Source organism: Pteropus medius, unplaced genomic scaffold, assembly GCF_902729225.1.
Source record: "Pteropus medius unplaced genomic scaffold, Ma_sr-lr_union100, whole genome shotgun sequence".
NCBI lineage: Eukaryota > Metazoa > Chordata > Mammalia > Chiroptera > Pteropodidae > Pteropus > Pteropus medius.
The window spans coordinates 351,273-369,086 of NW_024352947.1; the positions used below are offsets into that span (position 1 = coordinate 351,273).

The 17,814-nt window shown below is 63.8% G+C and overlaps 1 protein-coding gene across 2 annotated transcripts in view; it reads right to left on the reverse strand.

Moving 5' to 3' along the window:
• Window positions 1-10,475: 10,475 nt before the first annotated feature.
• CUNH1orf198 (chromosome unknown C1orf198 homolog) overlaps window positions 10,476-17,814 on the reverse strand; it is a 23,273-nt gene continuing 15,934 nt past the window's right edge. The window contains exons 3-4 of one of the 2 annotated variants that reach the window (XM_039850309.1): window positions 13,765-14,241; window positions 10,476-12,709 (exon numbers count right to left, since the gene is read on the reverse strand). In XM_039850309.1, the coding sequence (XP_039706243.1) occupies window positions 12,653-12,709; window positions 13,765-14,241 (534 nt within the window). In that variant the 3' untranslated portion in view covers window positions 10,476-12,652. Of the gene's footprint in view, window positions 12,710-13,764; window positions 14,281-17,814 lie in introns of both variants that reach the window. The other variant, XM_039850308.1, reaches the window with a different exon arrangement.

The following is a 17,814-nucleotide window of genomic DNA, read 5'->3' on the forward strand; positions in this document are numbered from 1 at the left end:
CGCTGGTTAGAAACCAGAGCACTAAACCCGGGCTCTGAAAGGTGCCCCCCGCCCCTCAATCCCCCATGGACTGAGGAGGAAGCCAAAGCCCGGAGGAATGAGCGAAGCGCCCCGACCCGGGCCCCGGCCCGGCCCGGCTGCACCCCGCAGACATGCGATTGCTCGAGCCCCACCGCCTGGGGTTACAACACCCTGGAGAGACAGCCCCCTCCTGCGGCGTCACGGCTGAACCCCCCGAGGCCAGCGGCTGAGACCTAGGCCTGGGGCGTGGGGTGCAGAATGGGCAGAGTCTGTCACCCTAAGCTCCCCTGAGCGAAGCTTCCTGAAAAGTCAGCAGGAGCGAGGGCTGATGCTGACATCAGAACCAAGACTGTGAACTCCTTAAACGCAGACGGTACAGCGGGGGCTCCCTGCACACCCCCCAGACACACACATCATGCTGCGTGCAAAACGGGGCTGGCAGCCCTCTGTCCTCAGTTCACCCCTCGCTGACCGGCGCCCTCCAAAGGGGCCCCTTGGGAGTCAGCCATGCGTCCCCTCGGCTTCCCCACAGGCTCCTGCAGCTGACCGTCCTCAGGTACGCGGACGAGGACCTGCAACTGGGCTTCGGTGACTTCCTCAACTGCCCGGTCCGGCTGGAGAACGCAAGCCGTAAGTCACCGCCCGCGAGAAGCCAGGGGGACGCCACGGGGGGCCCTGGGGGGACACGGTGCGGCCCGCGTGCCCCGCACTGGGAGGAGGACAGTCTCCTCTGCAGCCGGCGCCCACAGTCGGGGAGGGCGCTGGGCCCCCTCCCCCGCCCACATCCGCCTTTGCCTGAGCCCTAGACACTGGCCTGGCGACCTCGAACGAGATGTCACCCCAGGAAAGGACGGAGACCGTGTGGGCGTGGTCCTCAGGGCTTGTGGTTAAGTGCCACGTCCACAGCCCAAGCTGAATGAAGCGTGTCCCGGGCCTGTAACTGGGCCCCAGGGCGGCCGTGGGCATGGCATCTGTGCCCTGTGTGGCTTAACGCTCTGGTGCCCCGGGCTGGAAGCTCCTTAGAGTCTGAACGAGGGGCCTGTCCTTCCCTTCTGCGCTGGGTCCTGCGGCTTCCAGCGCCCCCCTGTGGGCACGCTCCAGACTGCAGACGGCTCCAGGGCGCTTGCGAAGCCAGGCGGGGTCTGCGCCCCTCGTTCCCTGGTGCGTTCCCTCTGCTCCCGTGACGCTGGGCACACGTGCGGCTGCTTGTCACACGAGCTGCAGGAGGCCGGCCTTGGCGGACCACGAGGCGTGCGTGTCGACGGGGGGTGCTGGTGTGAGAGGCGAGAGGGCCTCACCGGGCCTGGGCTGGGCCAGGTGGCCTCCAGCAGCTGGTGACCTCCTGGGGGTCACTTGATATCAGGAGAGCCACAGTGCCTCTCCCGCGGCTGCCCTGCCTCCCTCCAGGCGACCCCCGCTTGTCCTTATAGCCGGGAACGCCGGGAAGAAGGGGCTGCTGCGTGTCACCGCCCTCCGGGGCCCTGGCGCCACAGCCCCCTCCCGGGGAACTGTTCCCCCGACCACTTTAAGTTTGCGTTCTGGCAACGCCGAACGAAGTATGAACGCTGCGCGGCCCCCCCGCCCCCCGGTGCTGCTCACTTTCCCACGTGAGAGCCGCTAAGAGACGCGCCTGTGTCCAGCGTGAGCCGGGGGCCGTTCGCACAGCGCACAGAACTCCGGGAAGTCCCCAGCGTCCTGCACGGCCAGCTCCGCGCCGACACCCCCGGCCCTGAGGACCCACTCCCCGCACTCGGCTTCTGGGCCCCGTTTCTGTGGGGTGACAGCCCCTCCCCCTTCCTGGTGGCTTTCAGGTGTGGTCAGAGTTGACCGGCTTGACCACTTTGACTGGGACGAGAGGCTGAGGCCTGCAGAGGGCGCTCGGGGAGGCCAACGCGGCCTCGTCTCAGCCGGCTCCGTGTGGGAGCAGCTGCTGTGTGCACATCCTCACGAGGGCCTCGAGGGGACTCTCGGCCCAAGGCCTGTGTGGGACTTGACGTACACGTGCTGTTTTTCAGGAGGGCCATGGATGGTGAGGGGGACCTGTATCCCCCAAAAAGTTAAGGTGGGGGACGTTTGGGTCAGGAGCTGGCTGGGTATTGTGGATGACAGCCCATGCCACCCCGCACTAGGGCCACCCGCATCCGCCAGCACAGGAACGCAAGAGGCCCCCACTGTGGAGGTGTCCTGGGTGCTCGGCCTGAGTCTGGCCAGTGCTCCGGGTGGGGCCGCGCCTGGGCCTGGACGCTCCCCCATGGGGAGGGGCTGAGCCGTGGACGGGGGAGCTGACCCCAGTGACACCCTACATCTGCTACTGTCAGGGGTGTTCCAGGCCCTCCGCACGATGGACGAGGCGTTCGTCCACCTCAACACGAACGAGGTAGGACCACGCGGGGTCCGGCCGGGGCGAGGGCACGTCCACGCTCCAGGACGTTTGCCGGACGCGAGCTCGCACGCGAGGGTCCATGGCGCCGGTGACGTCGCTGACGTTTCTGATGGGCTGTGCGCCCGGCTGTCAGCATGATCGTTACACCCGTCCTACGAGCTGGGGACCCAGGGCGCCCCCCACCGCAGGGGTGGAAATGGAGGCCCAGAGCCTTCGACCACCCGCGTCCCTCTGCCCACCGGCCTTCGAAGCTGCAGTTTCTTCACTCCCTTTGCTCACGCTGTCCTGTGGGGCTCACAATTCTCTGGGCGTGTGTGTGCGCATGCGTGTGCATGTGTGCGTGTGTGTGTGTGTGCGTGCGTGTGCGTGCATGCACCTGCGCACACCTCTCAAAACCCTGAGAGAGATGCAGCTTTCACCAGCTACAGCGCCGTCATGGCAACGGTGACGGCTGTGGGGGACAGCGTGGGTGGGCTCGGGGTGGAGGCGGCAGCCAGCGTGGCCCCCGGGCCACCAGCCTGGGTGACAGCCGGGGAGCCCTCAGAAGCGCAGGGCCCGCGTTCCACGCTGCGCTGCCATCGCAAACGTCTAAGCTGCCAGGAGGTGCCCGAAGGGCGTGGCGGTTACGTGACGGGGCAGCGGAGCCAGCTCACGCCACGGCGGGGTCGCGTGGCGATGCGCAAACTGTAAATCGGCGTGTGGCACCCGTTCCTTTCACGCACCGTCACGGGCCGGTTCTGGCTCCGTGAGCAGGACGAGGGGAAGCTCAGAGCGGCCGCACCGTCCCCGAGGGCTCTCGGGGGACTCGGCGGGGCCCGCCACGGGCCTGTCCTGCAGCGGTCCCGGGACCACCTTTCCCTGTGTCCTTCCGTCCGCTCCATGTCCCGTCCCTGTCCCCGAGCGCTCGTCCTCCCACTGGGGTCCAGCCTCGCGTCATGCATCGGCTCAGTTCTGATTTCATCAGAAACGGGACGGGGCACCGTTACCGACGAGTCCGGGACCAAGAGGCTGGTGACAGCGCGTCCCGGACGGCGGCCGGAGCCGGCCCTCCCCGGGCTCTGATTGTGGTCCGTCGCCTGTTCTACCATTTGCAGAAAGAGATCTAGGCCTTGACCGCACATCGGAAGTTGGGTTTGAAGCGACGTCGTACGGTTTGTCAGTCTGTTCTGCTGGCCCCTCGCGGATGTTGTCATTACGCCGAGAACAGAAATGAGGCGTTTTCCTCGTCCAGTTCTGTCCGTCTCTAGCACGGACGATACATTCAACAAACATGACTCCTGTGCTGGGCAGCGCCCCAGGATTCCACAGAAAGATGCACAAAGCAAACCGGCGTCATGGAGACGAGAGACCACCTCCACTTCCCACGCCGCACGGCTGTGCCGCTGCCCGCCGTGTCAGGGACAGCGGGCGGCTGTGTCTTGGCCAAAGGCCCACAGTTCCAGAAGCGTGGAGAAAGCATTCCTGCAGGGGCAGCGTCCCTCCCAACCCAGCGTCCACAGGCGAGGGGCCCCCCGGCCTCCACAGACCCACGTCGCCCAGTGCAAGCTGCTGCGGGGGCCATGGGCGAACCTGCGGCCCGCCGACACCCTCTCCCTCAACCCGCCACCCTCGACGCCGGCCGCACGGGGCATCCGGGGAGATCTAAACGCCGATGGCCTGGCCAGGTCTCTGACCCGTTAAGTCCAAGTCTCGGGGTCCGGGGAAGCCCGAGCGTATGTCAGACATTTCAGGAGCTCCCCCCGGGGGCCCAGTACGCGGCTGAGTCCAAGAGCCAGGGTTGGAACATCCCTCCCCCGCGCCGGGCGCCACGCGGGCCTTTCTCTGCCTGAGCTGGCCTCACCCGCAGCTCCCCTGCTGGACGAGTCCCCCAGCCTCCTCCCCCGACCCTGGCTGTGGCTCACACCGTGCCCAGGACAGCAGAGAAGAGAAAGAGCTGGCTCCCATCACCGAGCCCCCCAAGTCACCACGTCCTGACGAGAAAGCGGGGGATGAGGGAGGCGGGGAGCTTCTCTGCGCTTCCCTCTCCCGCTGCGGGGCCGCCTCCCCCCTCATGCGAGGGGCCCGTCATCGTCATCGTCACCGTCATCTGAGGAAAGCCACTTACAGCACCTGCCCTGCCCGGCGCATGGGGCGGGGAGCACTTTATTCTCCCCGTCTGCACGTGCTTGTGCTCACTCTGAGGGGATTCTGGACCCCTGGAAAACTTAAAGTGCTGAGAATTGGTTTTTAAAACCTGTTTCGTGTTGAGGCAGACGTCCGTGTTTGCAGGCAAAACAGTCAGACGGCAGGGCCCCTGTGACATAAGCAAAGCGGCTGTGCCTGAGGCCGGGAGGAGATGGGGGTCACAGCCCTCACCTCTCTCCTCTCTGTGTTCCCAGTTCACCGACCTGACCGTGAGCATCTGAGGCCCCCCGGGGCAGGGGGGTCGCAGCCCGTCCAGCTGAGATGCGATGTCTGGGCTGTGACCTTCGGAACGTCTCCTGTGTGGGCCAAGGCCTCTGAGCCTCTCCTCCCTCCCCACCCCCACTCCCTGTGGGTCCTGGAGGATCGCCATGGACTCGGCTGCACGGCCCGATTTAACCACTCCCCGCTCCTGCCACCCGTCACGCGAAGTTCTAGTACGCAGACTCCTGGCCTCACTGGAGCTTCGACCGTCGGGTCCACGAACGTGGCCTGAGGGGCATGGGAAGGAGCGAGGTCATAACCAAGCGCTTTCTCCGTCACGGGGGTGTCCGTACCGGGGCAGACCTCAGGGACTTCAGGACGCTGGAGCACAAAATGCTCGACGTCCTCCTCCGACAGCTGCCAGCTCAGGCCGTCCGGCCCGTCCAGGCCGCCTCTGCGCCCGAAGCTGCCGGGCCGGAAGCCACAGCACGTTGTTTCTCCCCGGGGGTCCAGACCCAGGTCGGACGTGGGGTCACCTGTCAGCACCTGGCTCTGAACAGGAAATCCCACCACGCAGGCAGGACGAGCAATGACATGGATGACCCCGGCTCGGCCAGCGCTGCGTCTGGTGTCCCCGGCACGTGCTCGTGGCAGACGAGGGGCCGTGGGGTGGGCGGCACGGAGGGCCCGTCAGAACGGGGCTCCAGCAGGACCCTGTCCCCTGACTCGGGGCTAAAGATGCCAGAGTCACGTGGGCCCCCCATCCTAGCCTCCCTTGGAGCTCGGCCGGCTGGGGACACGGGATGCAGTTCGCGCGACAACCGCACTTTATAGTTTCTGCACTGACATCTTGCGGCCGCGCTGACCCTGGAGGGAATGTCCCCTCCGGCTCGTCAGTTCCCAGGGACAGTGAACAACCTCCCCTTCCACACGCCGCCCACCTTCGCTAAGGGCGCTCACAGGCTGGGCCACCCTCCCCCGCCCGTCACCCAGGGACGGTCCCCAGGCCCCGGATCTATTCAAACCGGTCTGTCCTGAGCCGACCGCCACTGCCTCACCCACCACTACCCACGGGACCCGCAGTGAAGGCTCGTGCCCACACCCACCGGCCGACCTGGCGCTTCCCCACGTGGCCCTGCGCGGCCCTGCGTGCCCCCCGCCCCGGCATCTGGAGTATGACAAGGCAATGATCTGATCTGCTGGCCTCACACGTGATGGGAACGCGAATTCGCACGAAGGAATAGGGCCCTGAAAATGGAATCAAAGGCCGTGGGACTTTCTCTCTCCTCCCAACTCTGTTAAAGGCACGAAGTTTCACAAAGCAGTAATTGTGACACCGCGTTACCGGGTTCGTAAGGCGTATGGAGACGTAACGGTCCCCAAAGGAGAGGAGGAGACGAAGCTAAATTCAGCACCTGGAAGAAAATGCTCGCGAACGACGTGTTCACTACGTGATTTGCATCCGGGACACAGAAAATTCAGACGACCCGATGTTTAAAACAAGCGAAGGTTCCATAGACATTTCTGCAAAGAAGACACACACATGGCCGAGAAGCAGGTGAGACGCTCCACGTCGGTCATCAGGGCCCCGCACACACCTGCCCCCTAAAGCCACGGTGACGCCCTCGAGATTCGGGGACCCGCCCGCCGCTGCTGGGGACGCGCCGGTGCCACACTCGGCAGACCCGCCGGCACGCCTTTAACGTTACCCGTGCGGACAGGCGAGTCCTCGCCTGGAGAGCTAAGGAAAACGGAAACGCGCGGCACGTCCACACTCACTCGCAGGCGACGACGTGGGCACCACGGTCTCAACGCCAGAAACGAGGCGCCCGCCGGCTGGGGATGGATAAGCAAGCGCCTCGCGGTGGGAGTATGAACGTAAAATAAACGACCGGCGTTTACATAAAAACGCTAGAAAAGGCAAATCTGCGGGGACCGAAAAGCAGCTCAGCGACTGTGTGGAGCCGAAGGCGGGACAGGCGCCCACGGCGGAGGCACGAGGGGGCCCGTCGGGGTGCGGGGGGCTCCGGAGTGGACTGCGGGGTGGCTAACGGAAGGAAAGGCACTGGAAGCGTCTGCACGCTGTGGCGGGTGTGTTTCGAGGGTCGATGTCGTGCCGTAAGCCATCGATAAAAGCATGTGATCGCATGCGGTCGGGCCACCGCGTTCTGTGGACTCAGCCTCGACTGCCCACCTGGAAGCTTCACTGGACATCTCGGCTGCTGAGCCGAAAGCGTGTTCTGGACCCCCGGGGTCTGTGGACCTGTCGTCTGGAGAAGACCGGGCAGGTGTGGGGCCTGCCTGACTCTCATCCGGGGCCAGCGAAGAACCTTGTCAACGAGTTACGATGGACAACACCACGGTCGCCTTCTGGTTCTGCTCCGATCTATTCAAAACATCGGTGATGTTTTACACATAGCTCGTTTAATGTTCAGACAATCTTATAAGCTTGGTTTTCTTGTTCCTGTAAAACAGATTTTAAAACAGCCCTAACAGAGGTGATCTGAACACAACGCCGACTGCTTCCTGCTGGAGCGAACGCCGGGCAGAGACGGGAGACTCTGGGGGGAGCACTGGCAACCTTCCCGATTTGGGACTCGGTGATGCTACCAAATGGCCTGAAGACTCTTCTTCCAATGGCCTGGGGGGCTAACGACAGTACGAAGGTCTCGAGGACGCCGCCCCTGGGTGGGCCCGCAGGCTCTGGGGCGGATATCTCGGTGCGGGGTGGATGCCCGGCCGCCGGTGGCCTGTCTGCTTGGCCAGCTCAGCAGCAAAGGGCGCCGTTGACTGTCTGTGTGTCTCAGCGTTTCTGTGACCTGACCTTCCTCGAGGCAAACTGGACCATGGACAATCAATCGAAATCCGTGTGTGCAACATCGCAACACCGAGTCCTTGGTGGAGGATGACAAAGGGGGATCCTCTACACTAAGCCGCTCTTGGGCCCCGAGCTGCAACGGGGCCGCCTGGGGGCCCTGTGGCCTTGACTCCAGACCCCTCCCCTCGGGGCAGAGAGGACCCCCCACTCCACCTCCCACAGGGCTGTCTCCAGGCCTGACATCATCACGGCCCTGTGGTCACACGGGAAGAGCCTGCACTCAACCCCAGGGCTGGCTGGCTTCCCCACGGGTCCTCAGCCCAACCCCCTTACCGGGGGGAGCCCCGGGCCCCCAGCACCTGGTCGGAACTGTGGAGACCCCCACCCCGCCTTTGCCCTGTGCTCTGCAGAGCTGGGCGGGGCACGGAGGGCCGGGGCCTCAGGGGACACCAGGGCACCTGACGCCTTGGCAGGACCCCGCTGCCCTCGGTGCCGGCTCAGCTCAGGCCACTGGGTCGCTCGTGGTAACAAAGTGCCATTCTACTGAGAGCTGCGGCCGCCTGGCCAGCAGCCACGTGAAGGCTGCCGGGCACCGCAGCTGTGCGGGACAGCAGGCTGCGCCCGCCACCGATGCCCACTGGGCACTTTCCCAGCCCCCCCTTCTGAAAGGGAAGGTGGCTTCCTCCCCGTTTCCTCCCAGCGGGGGAGGGGAGAGGGGTGGGGAAGGGGAAGAGGAAGATGGAGGGGGAAGGGCGGGCGGGCTCCCCCGGTACTGGTACCAAATGCGTTTGGGGTGCGAGGCCGGCCCAGCCGTGCTCCTGCGGAGGGTTCGGTTCGGGCAGCAGGATCTGCTGGAGGAAAGGTCAGCCCCTCCCAGGTGGCACACCGAGCACACGGTGCCCACGTGTGATCACGTGTTCGCTCAGCGGAGCCGGCTCTGACTTAGTCTGGGGACCCGTGTTCCAGTCTGGCGTTCACCTCCAGCGCTGTCACCGGGGCTGCCTCACACTCTGCGCTCCACGACTCCTGGAGCTCCAGGGTCTGGGGAGTCCAGTGTGGTCAGCGCCGCCCAGTGAGGCGGATGGAGAGACCGTGGGGGGCGAGGGGGCCTGGAGGTCACGTCTGGGCTCTGAGCCCCAGGCATCTAGAGTGTGGACCACGTCTGGACCCGGCTTCTGGGAAACCCTGTTTCTCAGCATCTCAGCCCCTCCACCTCCAACACGCACCAGGCCTCGACTCGTCCACAGGGTCCTAGCTCCCTCCCGTTCCTCACAGCCGACCTCCCACAGGGTCCCCGCCTCGGTCACGCTCAACACGGTGCCACCACCGGCTTCCTGCCCTCAGCACCGTGCTGACAGCTCTGTGGGATGGTGCCGGCTGCAGGGGACGCCCATCCTCGGTCCTCGTCCCTCCCACCGCGACTTACCCCTTCTTCCGGCCCAGCGGCTTCCGGGAGCACAGAAAACCCCAGATCTTCAGAAAAAGGGTTCGACTCAGGTCCCGGCCCACGGTCAGGCTCGGAGGAAAGCGGACGGTAGAATGAGGCAGACGTTCTGCTCTTGGGCCGGGGTCCCACAGCTGGAGGCATTAAGTTGGGGTTCACCCCGGGTGTCTCCGAGGACAAAAACCAGGCTCTGTGCCTGTCCCGTGCTGCCAGGAGGACATGCTGGAGAAGGGGTGACCGTTGGTGCTAAAGTGACAGCGGCTTCGGGAGGCTGATGAGCTTGGACACCGTGGGAGGAGGCGGGAGGCCAGGCTTACAGGAGAAAAGGGGTGGGGGTGGCAGCCTGATCATGGGCCCCGCGGCTGAGCGGGGGGCACGACGAGGCAGCAGGGAGCTCCACGCGGGCGGAAGGGACAAGGGCGGATTCGGGTGAGGGTCAGAGGGGACGTCTGTTACAAGCAGGGCATCATGAGCTCTTTGAGACGGACACTGAGCTGGGAGGACAAACCGACCCAGGCCAGGACAGCGAGTGGCCTCTGTGGCCCACACGGTGCTCAGCACTGCAGACAGACACATGGTGACTGAGACGCGGTTGTGCCCCACGGGTAGACCTCAGATGGAGGACGCACCTCTTTCTGCCTGAGTTGGGGGGCTCGGAATCACTGGTTCCCCCTGGTTGGGGTCCCCTGGCATCGAGCCACCTGATAAGCTCAGAAGACCGCACCTGAGCGTGGTGGGAACAAAGAAGCCGGAGGGGAGCCCCAGGAAGCCCCACCCCCCAGGGCGCACTCCGACCCCAGACTCAGCATCTTCCCTCCTGGCTGCAAAGTGCAGAATGCGGCCAGGCGTCCTGCGTCTCTGTGCCGATGGCTCCCTCTCACACAAACACGTTTCACACGCACGTTGGTACCACAGACTGCCACACCGACGAGCTGGGGACCGGCCCGCGTCCTCCCACCAAGTGCAAGACCCGCATGCTTGCCGGCCCCCAGGCGGCAGAGACCCCGCTCTGCGTGACACTGGGTTAGGGGACGTGTCAGCCGGCGCCACTTTCCCGAGGGGGTCGGTTTCAAACACTCCTTCGATGTGGAGAACGGACCCCTCGGCACCCTGCTCAACCTCACCGCCTGCACGCCACCGAAGGGGGTGGCCGGCCACGCCCGGCTCGCGGCTGCTTCTGCGTGAACTCGGCTGGGCCGGACCCAGGGTGGCGGGTGTCGGAAAGTGGCATCTGCTGCTCCCAGGCAGTCACTCGATGCGCTGTCCGTCCCTCGAGACGGGCCTGGCGTCTGTGTCACCCTGAGGAGCCCCCCTTCTGCCCGGGCCACCTGCTCCGGACTGCCCTGCGTGGGGCCCCGGAAGAGGGCTCGCAGCGGGCGCCCCACCAGCCTCCAGGCTCCCGCAGAGGCCCAGACAGACACGTCTACAATATTTTAAACGGCTTTATTAAAGGCTGTTAATACAAAATACGACCAAGGTACAAGTGGTCAGTAAGAACTTTCATTTTTGAAAATGCGTATCAAAGAAAGGGAGGCCCCTCCGACACCCCGTGGGCGGGGGCTGCACCCCCTCTGTTCCCAGGGCAGGTGGCACCGCCAGAGGGCAGGGGACGGGCCCCAGGCAAAGGGCTGAGGCTGGTTTCTGACTTCTCGGGAGAGACTTTGCAAAATACAGTCACGCAAAGCAAGACACGGTGCTCGTCTGAGTCCCAGGTGCGGGGGAGGGGGAGGGGCTCCAAACCCCGCACCGGCGGCGTCTCCGAAAAGCGCGCTTTTAAAGGTAGAAGCGGAGACTCCCGGCTTTAGAAGCGCGAGGGTGGCAAACGTGGGAGCGTAACGTGCCGACGTGGACACGCCGGACGGAGATGGCCGGGAGCGGGGACCCGGACCGTGCAGACGGCGGGGTGAGAGGCCACCCCGAGGTCAGGGAGGACGAGGGCCGGCAGCCCGCATCCTCCGGCCGCTCCCCAGACCCAGCCCTTCACTGGGGCGGGACTGCCTCGGGGACCCCCTGCGGACCCCGGCTTGACGACAAAGTGGGAAAGAAACCAGAACCGTCCCCCAGGACAGACCCGTGGCCGCGGGCTGTCGCGAGAGGCACATCTTTCTTCCCTGCCACCAACGCCGAAGGACGCAGGCTCGCATCTGCGCAGCCCCTGGTTTCTGAGGGGCCCTGCTTCCACGTGTGGGTGCTGACAGCCCCACGGAGGGGCCCCCGCCCTGCTGCCTGTGGGGGTTCCGGGGCTCCTCCCCCCGCCGTGCTAGCAACCTCTCCTCCCTTTCGCATTTTAATCTTACTTAATCGGTACAGAAAAGACCTGCATTTGTCAAGATGCAGTCGCCAGAGCAGCAGGTCGAATCCAAGCCCCGAGGGACCAGATGGGATTTAGGGACATCGAACGCCTGGCAGGGACCCAACCAAACGCTGGCTAAGCCACAGCTTTGGCAGAGACTTTCCCAGAAAAAAAAAAAGGTGCCACGTTGCTTTCTGTTGGAGCCGGAAGCCCTTTTAGAAGGTCCCACGGAACGGAAAGGCATTTTAAAAAGACACGCATGGCACAGATGGGCGCTCGCTGGCAGGACTCGTGGGATTAAGGCTTCGGGTGAGAACACAGTGGAGGTCACACGTGGGCACGTCCTGCAGGCTCAGGCCATCGCGCCGCCCCCCTCAGGGCACAGCGCCCCGAACGTCAGGGGAGGGGCTGCCAAGTCCCAGTCCAGGGGACACCGTCGCCATGACCACAGAAGTCTGTGGGGGGTGCTGTGGGGCGCTGCACAAGCTGGTCAGGGCTGGCGAAGCGTCCCTGACACCCGCCATCGGCCATCCTCCTGCAAGGCCGGGGGTGGGGCACCCCCCAGGCCGCCTGAGCGGGGGACTGCGGCACGGAACCCGGCACAGACCCAAGGAAGGTGGTAACCCTACAACCGCTAAGTCTAGATACAAAATAACCAAAAGCTGATACAAAACGTTTACACATGCAACTCTTAAACAATGCTGACTGGTCTGAAGAAGCCTCGGGGCGGCGTGGAGACACCCAGTCCACTCCTAGGATGACGCCAGGGTGCGGTGGCTCACGCGGCAGCGAGTGTGGCTTCGGCGAGGGCAGCCCTGAGGCGGGTTGGGGGGGCTCGGGGCGTGGGGAGCAAATCTTTCCACGGCCACAACCGGCACGCTCGTGTCACCAGCTGAGGACGCCGGTGACCACTCATCGAAGGTAACCGCACGCATTCGAAGAGGGAGGGGCTGAAGGAGAGGGTGGGGGGGGTCACTTTTATGACTTCTGTGACATGGCTGAGCAAACCCTCTCTTCTGAGGAGGGGGACAGAGGTTTTACTTGAGAGAGTTATTGGATTCCTAACAGGTTTTAAAAAATTCCGCATATAAAACTCCCGTTATCAAATCACTGAAAACTGCACGTGTATCTGGTCTCACGAAAAAGTGGAAAATCTGCAAACCCGGGCGAGGTGAAATTCACCAGGTTCCCAGGGTCGGAAAAGCAAACGGAGGCCTGGCAAAGGCGGGGCGCTGCCCGCGGCCGCTTCGGGGAACGTTTGGGGGGGTCTTGTGTTTTTGTGGGGTTTTTTTTGGGCTCTAACACATTTTACCAGTTGTCCAGAAAATCAAATCCCGTCTTCAAGATGACGTTACTTGAGGTGACCTGCAGAAGGACAAAAACAGCAAAGTAAGGCATGAAGGTTTCTTTTTTCAATTACGCGGAATCTAAAAACAGCATCTCATTTAAAATGACCCAAATGAAGAGGCCGCTTCTGTCTCAGAGGCAGCTCAACCTCATTAGCTGCAGTGCTTGGAGCCAGACAATTAAATATCATTCAAAGCGAGGGTCTGATCCCCAACCCTCCGACCCTCCGACCCTCCTGCCCTCCTGTCACCGCCCCCGGATGTGTCTGCGAGCAGCTCCCAGACCCGCTGCAGAGGAGGAAAACGCTTTTCTCTGAGTGGCAGGCAGGTAGCATCACCACGGACTACGAGGACACGCTGTAAAGTCTTTCTGACGTCACGCAAACTTGCGCACTCGAGGGACTGAACGATATGGGACGAGGATGTAAAGCTTACTTCTTCCAGAGTAAGTGGAAGGCTCTGGAGTGATTTTCCCGAGCCCGGGGACAGTCTTCGGGTCAAAGGTCACCCACATAATGATGTGGGGTTGACCTGAGGCCCCGTGAGCTGTCGTAGACACGTTTCTACAGGCTCCCGCCAGCGCCTGTGACCTAAGAGGCCCCTCCCACTGCCGATACCACGTGGATGTCCCTTGCGGGCTGCGGCCTGCCTGCTTGGGCATGGACACTGGCTGCCCGTCGTCCACACAGCTGGCCAGCGGAAGGTGCTCATGTGGCAGGAGTGGACACGCAGCCCCCCAGGTGGCATTTCATGCTGTGCTGGGTGCTCTAAGCCGTTCGCTCAGCAGACTCCATGTGCCTTCTCTGACTCTGTCCCCCAAAGCCTTTCTGTGTCTCCCATATTTCTCCTTCACAGGAAGACCCCACTGCAGAGGGTCTGGGAAAGGTCACTAGTCAGAGACAGGCAGACAACAGACTCAGCTCCCTGCACATCGTCAGTTGCCGAGCTCAGTGACAACCGGCTGGCCTCACCCCAAAGCCCCTGGGCACGGGCAGGGGACGGGGGAGGGCGTCTGCGGCCCTCCGTCCTGTGGGCGACTTCCCCAGGTCACCCCCAGAGGAAGGGGCCACCCACCTGTGGAGGCCCGGGGTCCGAGAACAGAGCATCTGTGTCCTCCTCGCCCTCCGGGCCGGCCTCGGGAGCAGGCGGCTTGCCCACAGGCTCGGAAGCGGTGGCTTCATCTTCTGTGCCGGAGCAGGCCTGGACTGGCTGGGGCCCCTCGCGCTCCACGCTGGTGCTGGGAACGACACGCGGCTCCTGGCGGAGGTGGCCAGGCTTCTCGGCCTTGGCCTCCCTGTCCTTAGGGGCGGGCTCCTGCCTGTAGCTGGCTGGCAGGGCCTTCCCGCCTTTCTCCATGGACTTGATCTGGCTGGGCGTCAGCGACGGGAACTCGGCCTGGGGCCCTGCCCCGCGGGACCGCTCGGCGCTGATCTTCCAGAAGGGTGCCTCCTCCTCCTTCCCGGCGGGGCCCAGGGCGTCCGGCCCGGCGGCCTTGCTGCCCTGGGCGACTCTGCACGGCTGCTTGGGCTCACTGGTGGCACCACCGGGCTCCTGGGTGGACAAGGAGCAGACGCTGAACTCCATCTGACTCTGCGGCAGGCACAGGAGGGGAGGGGACAGGGACCGTTACACGCTGGGCACGGCCGGCCAGCTCGCACCCTGCCCGGCGGCCAGGACGCCGCTGGTGTCCATTTGCTCTAACGCCTTTTTCCTTATTTTAAATCTGATTGGCTCTGCAGCGCAGCTCATGAACTGGGCGGCACCCCATGCAGAAGCCACAGGGCTGCTGCCTGGCTGTCCTGAGTGTCCACCTTCACCACGCATGGGGACACAGCAGCAGCTGATCCCATGACCCCATCGCGGCCCACTACGGACAGCTCTGAGACCCCGAGTCCTACTGGCCACTGGGACCCTCTGCCTGGCACCCGCCTGTGGCCTGGGGACTCCTCCCAGTGCCTCCCCGAGGAGGGGCTGCAGGGCGGTGACCCCCGCCCCCTGTAAGTGCACACCCCGCTGACACGGCACCACCCACGGGTCAGGCCCCCCGGCCTCCCCCTCCTCACCTAAATCCAGTGGAGCCAGACCCCGCCTAAGGCGGGAAGGTCAAGGGCAGGCCTGAGTGCTCTGCAGAGACCAGCGCCGGCCACACTCTGCCTTCACAGCTGCTAGGGACTGAACCGCATCCCCAAACTCACACGCCGAAGCCGAGGCCGCAAAAAACGATGGTGCTAGGAGCTGGGCCTCGGGGAGCGGACGGGTCTGCAGAGGTCACGGGGGCCACTGTGGGTCAGCGCCTCGTAAGGAGGTGCAGTCGCTAACCTTGAGGCTCTGGCCAGGGCCCAGCCACACCGGCCGAGTCCTGTCCGAGCTCCACACGGCTGGCAAGGAAGACGTGGGCTGCTTCGGCCCTGGCAGTGGGATTGGTGACAGAGCCTGAGCTGACCACGACGGTGTCACCACGTTTCCTCCCGAGACGTGGCCACTAAGCCCTGCTCCGAGCTTGCGCCCTGTTCCTGGTCCTGGAAGCCAGGACCCCGCGCCCACCTGGGGCCCCGGACCCCGAGGGCCTGGCCCACACCGTGCCCGGTTCCCACGATCCCCCACGACTTGGCCCACACTGCGCCCAGTTCCCACGACCCCCCACGACCCGGCCCACACCGCGCCCGGTCCCCTGACAGCGCTGAGCTGCTCCCGCCGGCAAACGTTTAGATGGGACCTGGGCCCCCTCAGGGCAGAACATGCCGGAGGCACCCGTGCCCCGGGGAACTGGAATCTGCTGCCTGCCACCCTCTGCGGAGACCCGCGGGGTCACCTGCTCCTCGCCACTGCCCCTCCCTCGCACGTACCCACCCTCGTTGTTTCAGAATAAAAGCAAGTGCACCGCACTACAGAAATTTTGAGAATTGGAAGGAAACGTCACTGGTGAGCCGTCCCCCTCCCGTAACCACCTTCTGGTGCTCTGGCGATCTTCACACACGTGCTTCACGAGGCGGCGGTTGTGTTACGCGGATAATTTGGCGTGTTCTTTCTCACTTAATCAAAAGCATCGCCCATGGGGTCACGCGATCTTTACGACCGTTGTCTTTAACGGGTGTGAGCAGCTGGCCCACCATCTACTTGGCCACTTTCTTGTTAGCAATTTGTTGCTTCTCATCCTCGTTATTATAGTTAATGTCACCGCGAGGATCTTCCCATACACGGCTCTGCCCCACGTGGAGTTAATCTCCTCAGACAGATTTCCAGAAATAAAACGTCCAAACACAAAAGGCCCTTCTAAAAAGATGGTTCTAGATGCTTCCGTGTTACCGGGTTTGTTTTCCGGGAGCTGCCTCAGCGCCTAGTGCCACCAGGTAAGTCACCGCGCCCACGTCGGCTGCTTGTGCCACCTGTATGTGAAACGTGGTTCTTCGCTCTAGTGCACGTCCCTCCACTCGGCCACGGCTGATCTGGGTGTCTCCGTGTTGACAGACCGCACTCTCCGGGGACTCTCCCCAGCGGGCACGGGCACGTGAGGACACGGCTTTTCCTGGGGAAACTGCAGACCCTGCACCCACACAGCGGCACGCTCTCGGGCCGAGCCTTCCAGAAGCCCGGATTCCGACAGCCAGAGGTCCCCCCTCGAGGCCGAGCGGTGAGGTGACGAGGCCACATTGCAAGCCCAGGCTGCCCTGAAGGTGACGAGGCCACATCGCAAGCCCAGGCTGCCCTGAAGCTCCACGTTGTAGGAAAAAGCCCAAGAAGACGACGGCGGAGGCCTGGCCGTGCCGAGCGCTGTCGCCAGGGCCGGGCAGAGCGCACAGGACGCGTCCAGCGTGGCCGGCACGTTTTATTGTCGGTTTTGGGGTTCTTAAAACTTTTCCTTCTACAAGTGAATAAATGGAGGTTTGGAGTCGTTCAGTAAAGCGCCCTCGGTCACTAGCCCATCGGGAGTCACCAGCTGGGACTGTGACCTGGACGGAGGGAGCGCAAGGCCTGGGGCCGTGCTGGACCCTGTGGAGCCCGCGGCCACACAGACGACGGCCACGAGGGACGACGGCCTGGTCCCCAGCGGGGCCTCCGGGCGAACGTCCGGGCTGTTTCTAAGTGAACCATTCGCAACGCTCTGCGTTATTTCCGAATTCACAATGGAACAGAAAGCCACTGCGGGAGCAGAGATGACGGTTTCCTTAAACAAGCCACCTGCTGACCCCTCGGAGGTGGGGACCGAGACTCAGGCCAGAGCCACCGGAAGCTGTCCTGTGGGGAAGGCACTGCACTCACCGAGCGCGCTCATCAAGCCCCGAGCTTCCTCAGGGTCAGCCTGTTCTCTGACAGGGACCTCTGCTTAGAAGCCTCTGGAAGGCCGGGGTGGACGCCTGTCGCGTGGAGGGCAGCAGCAGGCTGCGAGGGGTCGCCGGGGAGATGGGAGGTCACAGGGCTCCGAGGGACTCTGGACGCTGTCAAAAGGGCACCGAAGCAGCACGGAGCGGGCGTGACACCCTCCGACAGACGAGGGCTGTTTCCGCGGCTCCCTGGGCCCCTGGAGACCACTGACAGCTCCTCGGCGGCGGGGTCACTTGGTTAGAAGCAGCGGCTACCTGGTCTGGGGGGCTTTGGGGTGAAAATGGGGAAACCGAGAACTCACAGAAGAAAAAGGATCCTGCATCTCTGCCTCCAAGTCTTTGTCCCCGGGCGTGATTTTTATTTTGCAAATAAAATTTGACTACGAACTCCTTTAAGAAGTCTTGGCTGTGCTGGTGCTGGGGTCCAGTGCCCCTGCTCGCCCCAAGGAAACAGCTTTGTTCTTGTGCTTAAAACACACACCTGCTGGGAGGGTGGAGGGTGGGTGGGCTCACCTGCCCGGGCCCAGGACCTCCAGCAGCACCCACGGAGCCCGTCTGGGGGAGCCCCTGCCTGGACTGCAGCCCCTGGGGTCTCATCCCGTGAAGGTGCCGTGCTCAGGAGGCCGGGGTGGAGCCGGAAGTGGCTCAGAGACGCACAGTCCTGCCTGCGGTCGCAGAAGTGGGGGGTTCCACTCGGGCTCCCCGTGCCGATTCCATGGTTTTATTGCTTTCCGCTTCCAGACTCCGCTCACGATGCCCCCCCACCCTCCCCTCCAACCTGCTCCTCCTGCAAAACTGTGGC